This window comes from Mus caroli, unplaced genomic scaffold, assembly GCF_978045245.1.
Source record: "Mus caroli unplaced genomic scaffold, Mus_caroli_1 scaffold_1, whole genome shotgun sequence".
NCBI lineage: Eukaryota > Metazoa > Chordata > Mammalia > Rodentia > Muridae > Mus > Mus caroli.
Window position 1 is genome coordinate 45,404,557 of NW_028227256.1, and position 10,134 is coordinate 45,414,690.

Sequence of the window (10,134 nt, forward strand, 5' to 3'; positions counted from 1 at the left end):
TGAAACTATAGAAGGAGGGTGGTTGGGAGGCGCTGGGAGGAGAGAGAGGGAGGGGAAACTGAAGTGAGGATGTAATATGAGAGAAAAATAAGCACAAAATAAAAAAATGAGTATATTGTTCTCTAAAATATGTTTTAGGAGGGTACACTTAGTACTAAGTGTTCTGACCACAATAAAATTATAAAGTGAATGACAACAACAATAACAGGAATAAAAGTAAGAATATTATGTAGATATACCAAATTTCTATGAACTTGTGTCCCTAGTGTCATTGAGAAGGTAACTTAAAATGTCTATATTGGTCTCCTCTGAACATTTTTTATGGGGAAAACTAGTGACATAGTGACATTTTCCTTTTTTTTTTTTTTTTTTTTTTTTTGCATTTCATTGAGTACAGGCAAATTGAAATACAAAATTGGTTCAACTGTACTTTTAGTTGTACAAAAAGTGTTCTGTGCTATAAGCTAATAAATGATTTTAGTGTTGTGTTTAATTGTGAGGTGCTCTTAGGATTAAGAGGAAATAAAGATATATGTAGAACAGTTCACAGGCATTTGAAAAATCACTATTTTTAAGATAATGGATCACATAAGAAAGGAAGGCTATGTGCTGAAAACTCAAGGTTTTTTTTGTTTTTTTTTTTTGTTTTGTTTTTGTTTTTTTTTTTATAGAACAGCAGACACCTTTATTACACTATGCATGAGGCTCATTTGCCTTTCCGGGCTTTGATCTTCCGAAGATAGAACTCCAGCTCCTTGCCTTCGAGCACATAGCCGTCTGCTCTGCCACACTGGCCTGGTCTTGAGGCAATACAGGCTAGAAGCTTGCCCTGCTGGAACTGCTCCTCCAGGAGACTGCTGATTTTGGCATTCTTTTTCCTTTCGTCGTATTTCTTTTGAATTTTCTTTGATCGTTTTTTGTTTAAAATCTCTTCCTCCTGAGGAGTCAGCTTGGCCCCCTTCTTGCGGCCCAGGGGCAGTGCATAGTGGGACTCGTACCACTGTCGGTACGGCGTGCTGTCAATAAGCACGATGCAGTTCTTCACCAGGGTCTTGGTGCGGACAAGCTCGTTGTTGGATGCATTGTAGACAACATCAATGATCCTTGTTTTGCGAGTACAACACTCAGAGCCCCAGGAAAAGTTCCCCACATCCAATCTCAGGGCGCGGTACTTCTTTTTTTTTTTTTTTTAATATTTTTATTACATATTTTCCTCAATTACATTTCCAATACTATCCCAAAAGTCCCCCATAGCGCCCCCCACTTCCCTACCCACCCATTCCCATTCTTTTGGCCCTGGCATTCCCCTATATTGGGGCATATAAAGTTTGCAAGTCCAATGGGCCTCTCTTTCCATTGGTACTTCTTATTGCCTCCTCGAACTCGGACTGTGTGTATGCGGCGAGGGCCAATCTTCGTGTTGGCAGCGGGCCGTCCCAGCTCATACTTCCGCTTCTTGTGGTAGGGTTTTCGCTTACCCCCGGTCTTGCGGCGCTTGTGCCAATTGTCCCGAGAGATGCCCATCGCTCGGCGCTGGCTGGAAAGAGCGAAAACTCAAGTTTTTATGTTGTGACTATTTAGCAAAAAGAAAAAGAAAAAACAGAGCATCCATCTGCTACTGTTTGTTAGTACTCTTTCACTCTTTAATTTCCACCTCAAGTCTACCGGAGATTTATTTCCTGAAATATTTTACATTTTGAATTATATTACTTGAAACCTTCCTTTATTGGCACCTGCAGTGTGTGGGCGTTCTTAAGCTTCAGAGGCTGAATCAAGTCTAATTGACTTCATTGTTGGCAAACAAAGCATTGGTTCTCTTTGAATCCAGAATTAAAATGATTTGGCTATCTGTAAGATACACTGTAAATCCTACAAAATGCTTCTATTGAAGCACGTGGAAGAATGAAAGTCCATTTGTATGTTGTCACATAATTTTGGTTTGTTCCTTTCCTTTTAAGATTCAAGTGGAATATCCATAAAGGAGAATGTTTAAGTTGTGTATGTAGAAAATCCTTGCTGAACATTTTGAAAGGCAGTGTAAACTCATCAGAGATGATTGAGCTGAGGGAAACTGCCTCAATATTGGTTTTCCACAGATGTACTGAGAAACATTAGGACTAGGCTATGATGAGCTCAAAAAACATTCCAACTTTCAAAATATAAACATCACCAGGAATGGTATGCAAATTACAGCAATAGTGAAAGGAAGTTTTAGCGCTATCATAATATTCCATTTTAAAGTGAGAACATCTGTGAGGTGCAGTAATTCATTACCATCAACTGATTTTGCAAGGAATTCTATTTTTCCATAGGATCATATATTTTGTAAAGAGAGAGAGAGAGAGAGAGAGAGAGAGAGAGAGAGAGAGAGAGAGAGAGAGAGAGAGAGAGACTAGAAAGCCAATAAGTTTCATGATACCATGGCATTGTATTCCATATTTCTAAATTGATTCCATGGTGTCCCTTGTATATATAACATGGAATGGAAAATCACACTAAAATTCTACTAGTCTCTCCAGAAAAGTTCTATTTTAATCTCAATGAATGCTTTTTCTTGACAACTTAAATGTCCTTTCTTAGGTATACAAAAAGTTATTTTGAGTTTAGGACTTACATTTCAGCTCAGAAGGTTTATGGGTTTTATTTCAAAGCAGCTATAAGAAACAAAATTATAATTTCCCTAGGCTGTCTTCTCCTAGTTTTCCCTGTTAAACCTGTGTCTATTTGAGAAATATTGAATAGAGTGATCATTAGGCACCAAATGTTTTTGGTGACTAATATGTAAAATTATTTGTGATTACTTTGCACAATATTAATCAGATTTTCATCCAGAAATACCTTATAAATATTTTTAAAAGTTCAGCAATGAGTCTTATTTCTGGTATCAAAAATGCTTTTCCTTTATTTGTAGGAACACTCCTGGGAGGTCTGCTGTCTAATTTGATCACTACAGAAACCAATTTTGACCCTAGGCATAGTAACTATATTTTTTTTGGTTTGCTTTGTTTCTTCTCCCCACCCCCTGCTCCCCAAACCATAGCTTTATACCAATGGGCGTTTGTGCCAACATTTTTGGAACCATTTTTAAATTCATAAAGGATTTCATTGCTATGCAACATGATATTTTGAGCCTATTGTGTCTATTGCAAATATAAACTAAAATGTGATATGGCTTTTGTTATTTGGTTGGAGGAAAGAATATGCATGTATTGACTTGTTTTGTTTTATTTTTCTTAAAACTTAAGTAATAGAATTATCTGGAATCTAGTACTGTAGTGCACTCTGCTTTCATTACTGCCAGGAACATGAAACATGGAGCACTAAAACAGGGCATGCTATGCATAGAAACGATTTGTGACAATGCAGGGGTGAGCTGCCTGCCCCACCACACAACACACACACACACACACACAAGAGCACACACACTCTTCTGTTAAGGAGAAATGCTGTCCTAGAGAGTACTACCCAGCAGAAATTTTACATTTTACCTTGGGCATGGCATCTATAATCTTCAGGGAAGCCTGCCATAGGACTTTCATCAGAAACTGAGAGATAGGTCAGTCCTGTTGCCTTCCTTCTGAAGAATCTGAAAACAGTAAAAGTATTTTGAAATTCCTAGATTCATTTTGTCTTTTATTCTGATGTAATCACAGTGTATCTTTGAGAGCAAGTTTAAAAAAAAAACAAAATTATTTCATTGTGATATGTTTTTCCAAAAATATTTAGAGATCTTGTGTAAAAACATCAATGAAAAAATCATTTGGAGAGATTATAAGCAACCAAAGTACTAAGAAAACTGCCTAGTTACTCATTTTTGTGCTTAGCTTTCTTTTAGCAAGTTATAGTCAAAAGGTGTTAATTAAAATAAATACTTAATACAAATAACTTTAGTAAAACACTCTGCTATAGTATAAAACATTAATTTTATTTATGTACTTTTTACTGTTTGTATGTAGTCTTATTGATTTGGTCTGGAATAAATTGAGAAGTAATTTTCTATTCTTGATTTCTAAATAAGTACTTCTAAGAAGATGATGGACTTGTAATTTCTATTTTCACCAGTGTATGATTAATTGTGACAGTAATTAGTTACCCAGTACAAAGAGACACAGGGAATGTATAAAATAAAATATTATCAATTTTAAAGAAAAGATACTGTGAGCATGTAAAGGGTGAGAAAAGAAATATTAAGTAATATTAAGTACCACTATTGGCCTTGTGCTGGAGATCTCTGAGCCAAAGCAAAGTTAGGGGGAAAAAACACCTCAGAGTCTCACTCGACTTAAGGTAGAAGACATCAGAGTTCACTGAAATAGAGCAAAATATCAAAACATGGAAAGTTCTTAACATTACCATTTATTTATTTTTTCCTGAAGAAGGAGACAGGATGGTGTTGTATTCAAGTAAAAGAGAGTTTCAGTCTTACAATGAGCAAGGACCCCCTAAGCAGCACAAGGCAGTTTGATCAAATCTCAGTAATGAACTTGATGAATGTGGTTTATATTCAGACATGAGTGCTTTAATTTATGGTGAGATGTGGCTTAAATAGTGAACCTTCAGAAAGAGATGTGGAATACAGTATCATCTATAGCACAAATTAAAAACAAAATCCCTGTAGCAAACCTTGACAGGATAAAATATATCTTCAAGTAGCTAGACATGCATTTATATAAAACTCAATATTTGTAAAATAGACACAATACAACTTTGTAGACATACATGCACAGTTTTAATAGCTGGCATCCAAAATAAAGTTGTCTTATGGGAAATAGTTTCTTATAGACATGTAAGAAACAATTAGGAGACATCACTCAGAAACTTAAAGATGACAGAGATTAAGCAAAACCTTGAAACAACTATAAAAATCTTATAAATATTCAAATACATAAGGAAATATAATTTCATTTGAAGGAAAGAGAAATTGAAGACATACTAAATATCTCATTGTGTTCCTACAGGCAAAGTAGTAAGGTAATATTGTCAATGAAAAATATATCATAGGACACACAGTAAAAAACAAAAAATACTAGAGAACTTAAGAGTTTACACTCACACAAAACACCACAAAAACATAATTAGCTAAAACATTATATAGCTGAATATAAAACAAAATTACCTAGCAACCCATTAGGAGGAAAAGAGTACCAAGATTAGGCATAAGAGTCTAACGTCAATTTTTCCATTGCTGATTTCTAGTTACCTGAAGTAGCCATTTAACCTCTACATGGGCTCTCCTGTGCAGCAGAGGACCCGGGTTTGGCAACATTGAACTCCAGGGCTCAGGAGGACAGAGTCAGAATTCCACTGAAATTGCCATGGGGGTCTTCCAAGGGCTGTGGCCATCTCCCAAATCTGAACAGGCTGATGAGATCAGAGAGAAGTCTTTGAACTCTGACATGCAGAAATAGAAGGAGAAGGACAGGCTGTATGCACAAGGAGATCTCTCAGTTAGCAACAGACGGCTGGCTACTGTGTGGGTGAACTGGAGTACTTCTCCTTCCTCCATGAATACAATGTCATCAAGATGCTGCTGCGCAAGCTGGCATTGTCTCGAGGTGTCACCACAAGGAATTATATTTAGATTTGGGGGGGTGGTTTTTTGAGACAGGGTTTCTCTGTGTAGCCCTGGCTGTCCTGGGACTCACCCTGTAGACTAGGCTGGCCTCGAACTCAGAAACTTGCCTGCCTCTGCCTCCCAAGTACTGGGATTAAAAGCGAGTGCCACCACACCCGGCCAATAGGCCTGAAAGAGTAAATAGATTCTTGCAAATTTATATTCACAGATCATGGGGACAGTTAGATGGAGACGTGGAAAGCAGAATGCCCAACAGTATATTCATATGGTTTCCAGATAAAAACGTCTAAGAGCCTCAAGTTTCTAAAGAGCCCAAACTAAGTTTTTGGTAGTTCCTAGAGAAAAGGGAAGAACCTGCATGTCTCTCACTGAGGGACTCTGCCCTCAGCTTGCTCTGATTGGTAAAATAAGAAGCTGGCAACCAATGGCTGGGAAAGTCAGACAGAGGAGGGATTTTAGGATTCATAACCTGGAGGGGTAGGGGGAAGGAGATCCACCTTGCCAGGAGAGTAAGGAGACTTGAAATGCCTTAGATGAATACAGGACAGAGACATGGTTACAATTCCCTGCAAAGGAGCCAGAAGAACACAGACCAGAGAGCAGCACGATTGGGCAAGCCCTCTGGGTTCAGGGCAGCCAAGATAGAACACAGAATTTAGTAAGTTGTAAATTGGAATTATTGGCAATAGTGGAGGTTAGGCAGTAGCCCAGCTCTTGCTGCTGATTAAAGTATATCAAAATATAAAATATAAAAGTTGTGTGTATGTGTGTGTGTGTGTGTGTGTTTCATATAGGAACACAAACCACTGAGGCGGGTGGCAAACCCGCTGCCCGGATTTATTTATTAGTATTTAATTCTACAGGGAAGAGTCAGTATTGTCAGTGTTCAGGTTCCTCAGTATACTTGGAATGGATGCATGTAATTGTCCCTTTTGTTTTATAAACATAAGAGTTGTCACAAAATAAAGAAAAACGTCAGACATTAACTTTTTATGTTATAACAATCTCTCACTATGTTTCAATCCTTCTCTCAAGTCAAGAAATTATATTTTCCATTAAACTAGCCATATTATCCATAAACATTTATAGAATACTTCTATACAAAGAAATTACATGAAAAGATTTGTACAGTATTGATTTAGGAGAATCTATGTTGAATATATAAAAAATTGTGTGACTTTCAAGCCCTGATCATTAATTTGTATTAAATAATGTTACTCATTAAGTAACCGTTTTAATAGATGAAATGATATTAGGTAAAATAGTTTATTGCCTCTTTTTAATAAAAAATAACTGTGATCAATGTATATTCATTGTCACATGTCGCGGCAAATATCATCCACAACAGTCACATACTGGAATTCCTGACTTTTCTGCCTAATAGTCCTTTATGTGCATGGTTAAGGATATAAGAGAAAATAATGCTTAAACTACAAAGTGATTTCCTATAATGTTATGCTGAGAACATTGGTTATATGATTCACAGACATGCTAATCATCCTGGCAAGCAGTTTAGTTTATCTTAACTTAGTTCTTTGAGAATATTTAACCTATTTCAATTATATTCACTACTCCTTCCCACATTCTACCCACCCAATTTTGGACTCTCTCCTTTTTTATTAAGAATACTTTGTGATGCTCAAAGATTCATAGCTTGACAATTTGTTTCTTCCATTTCTCAAGGAAAACTGACTCTCCATCTCCCATCAGCTAAGTGCTGCTAATAGGTCATTTGCTAGGGGTGGGGTTTTACACTAGAAATCTGTCTAGGTTGGTTTTTCCTAGGTCATGTAATTGCTGTTTCAACTATTATGAGCTGATATGTATAGCTTTTCTGCTGTATATACAATATACAATGCCTTTAATGTCATGAGTGCCCGCAGTTCTCTTTGATTTCTTTTCATATTAGCCTCACGTCTGAGAGATTTTATTTTTACGTCATCACTTAAACCATGTCCATCAAAATTTTTCTCACTGATGCAAAACCTATCTTTGTATTTTCAAGTGTATTGTTTCCTTTTAGGCATTGACATTGACCTGTGTGGAGAATATCTGTGGTATAAGTCTGTCTACCAGGCCACTTATGTTCTGATCTTTCTAGACTGTATTCTCTTTCTTTGTCACTACCAGTTAATACAATGTCTCGTTCATTACTTGAATTCCTAGCCTGTGTCTACCTCCCAATCATTGTTAGCCACACAGTGTTCATATGCTTTTCTTTGATTACATTCATTTTATATTTTTTTTACTTCAGAAAGACTTTTTTTTTAATTAACCTAAGGGTGACCCATCCATCTCACTCTTTATCTATTAGTTTTCATTGCTTACTTTTGCTCTCAGATATCCCCTTTTCAAATATATTTGCCTTAGAAAATAAATTCTTTATCTGTCCCTCAGTATATATACTTATAAACTACTTAGTACAAGTAGATGGTCATTTATGTTCAAGTAAAACTGAAAATATAATGGCTTTGTTTCATTACCTATGTTAAATAGAATGTAAAACATGTGACTTAATAAATATATATAACTAGGGGATTGCATATTAAAATCAAAAACTATATCGGCATTTCCAAACAGGTCTGTGCAATTGGTTTTCCTCTAATATGTAAGTTTCAAGGGCTAAGACCTTTGGCACATTTTTATTGTTATATATACATCATGAGCATAAACACCTCCAGACATAAACTTGCTTGCTAGGTTAAAAATCTACACATAACAAAAGTTTGATCTGCTTCGAAATTCAGCAAACAATCAAAAAGGAGAGGATCTATCACAGATTCTAAGACTATTGTGTGCTTCAGATAAAGAACTTCAGAATTGATTGCATTGCCTGATGCTCTCTTTCATCTTGTTCTTCAGAAATACACATAGAAAAAAACCAGAATACCTTTTTAAAGAAAGTCCCTTTTTTGTCTTTCTCCTAAATATATAAGAAGACTTGCATCCATAAAAATAGAAAAAACAGTTATAGAGAAAAATCAGTTGAAGATAAAGAGTAATTGCATGTAAATGAAAACCATGATTAGTAAATGCAAGTCCTTGATTGAAACAGTAAACATTGGACTGATTAGTACAGAAAACTCAGCAAGTGAAGTAGGACATACTTACTTAAGACTCAAAATGAAAGGAGAAAAGGCAAATGATACTAGAGCCTGAACTTCTGTGAGTGAAGAAGAAATTTCAGAGATTATATGATCCTACTTAATATTAAAGTGAATACCAAAGTTCCTTGATCATTTAAGAAGTGGTTTGCCAATGTGTTTTAATTTTTTGTAAAGACTGTACATACATTTATGCATATAAGTATTATATATAAAGGGATATATGGATATGTATTATTCATGTACATATATGAATATGTGTATACATGTATATATACATACACACAGACACACACATACATATATATAGACATATAAGAAACACCAATAGGCACAGCCCACAATAATACAGATAGGAGAAAGTTCACAAGGTCTCAACTCTCGACAAAGAACTACAGGCAACGAAAGAATGTTGATTGTGGGAAAAATAATCTTCTCCAGTGTAGAATAAACCAATAGATTATCCTATAACAAGTGATTAGCCCTGAAAAACATGCATACAAATAACATTATACAAACTGAACAGGCCCCACAGTATTTTCTTATTAGTTGCTTCAAATCAACATTCATATTTGCTGGGAAATACATTAATAATTCTAATATTTAATGTAATCAAGGGATTATAAATGGAGTTTTAAATATTGAATGCAAGAATTTACTTTACCATATTAGCCTCATAATATGATACTTTTCCCAAAGTGTCTGTATAACAATGTTCTTTTATTTACTAAAAGGAAATTGTGATAAAGAAAAGAAGAAAAAATAGATACTAATGTGCAAAATGCCTGGAACATTCTTACACTCTACCAAGCAAGGTAATTTTATCTTTCTTCAAAGAAATCTTGAAGTAAAGAAATTAGCCTTTTCCCTCTTTTCCTCTCCATTCTGTCTTCCTCTCCTGTTTTCTCCTCTTGTTCCTCTTCTTCCTTCTTCCTCTTCCTATTTAATCTTACTGTTTATTTCTGAGGACCATCAGATCTGTGTCTTCACAAATGCTAAGGCAGTGTTGTACCAGAGGTGCATGCCAATTTAAAGTTATTGATTTGATATCTGATATATTTTATCTTAAATCAAGAACATGCATGCCATTCCCAGTGAACACCAAGCCAGCTTTTCTCTAAAGTACTAAAATCCTGTCACAGCTTTAAGTGTGATTTACAGGCATGGTAAATGTATGGCACTCATTTCTGGAAATGAGACAATATGTTCCAGTGTGTGTGTGCATCTTTATAAGTGTCTGGAAACTCTTCCAGAAGCACCCATCAGGTCACCTCTTTAATCTCATTGATCGGGGTTTTGTCACTCTGCAATGGCTAAAACAATCATCAATGAGAAGAATCAACTGCCAAGATAGATTTTAGTAAGAAGAATTTATCTCTGCTGTGGAGGCGGAGTCACTCACGGCTGATTACCTCTAAACTTTTGCATTTCACAAGTAGCAACTAGTCAACAATT

The 10,134-nt window shown here is 35.7% G+C and overlaps 1 protein-coding gene across 1 annotated transcript; it reads right to left on the minus strand.

Annotated features, from left to right (window-relative positions):
* Window positions 1-651: 651 nt before the first annotated feature.
* On the minus strand, window positions 652-1,542 carry LOC147006033 (small ribosomal subunit protein eS8-like). Its single transcript, XM_085837024.1, has 2 exons — window positions 1,369-1,542; window positions 652-1,177 (listed from the first exon to the last, which is right to left on the minus strand). The coding sequence occupies exons 1-2, from the start codon at window positions 1,522-1,524 to the stop codon at window positions 707-709; spliced, it is 627 nt and encodes a 208-aa protein (XP_085693150.1). The 5' UTR covers window positions 1,525-1,542; the 3' UTR covers window positions 652-706.
* Between the last annotated feature and the right edge of the window lie 8,592 nt (window positions 1,543-10,134).

What these genes read in the sequence shown, in the direction of transcription:
- LOC147006033 (XM_085837024.1), bottom strand. Translation starts at nt 1,524, where the DNA reads ATGGGCATCTCTCGGGACAATTGGCACAAGCGCCGCAAGACCGGGGGT. An exon ending in TCCGAGTTCGAGGAGGCAAT is followed by an intron (nt 1,178 to 1,368) that starts AAGAAGTACCAA and finishes AAAAAAAAAAAA; the next exon opens with AAGAAGTACCGCGCCCTGAG.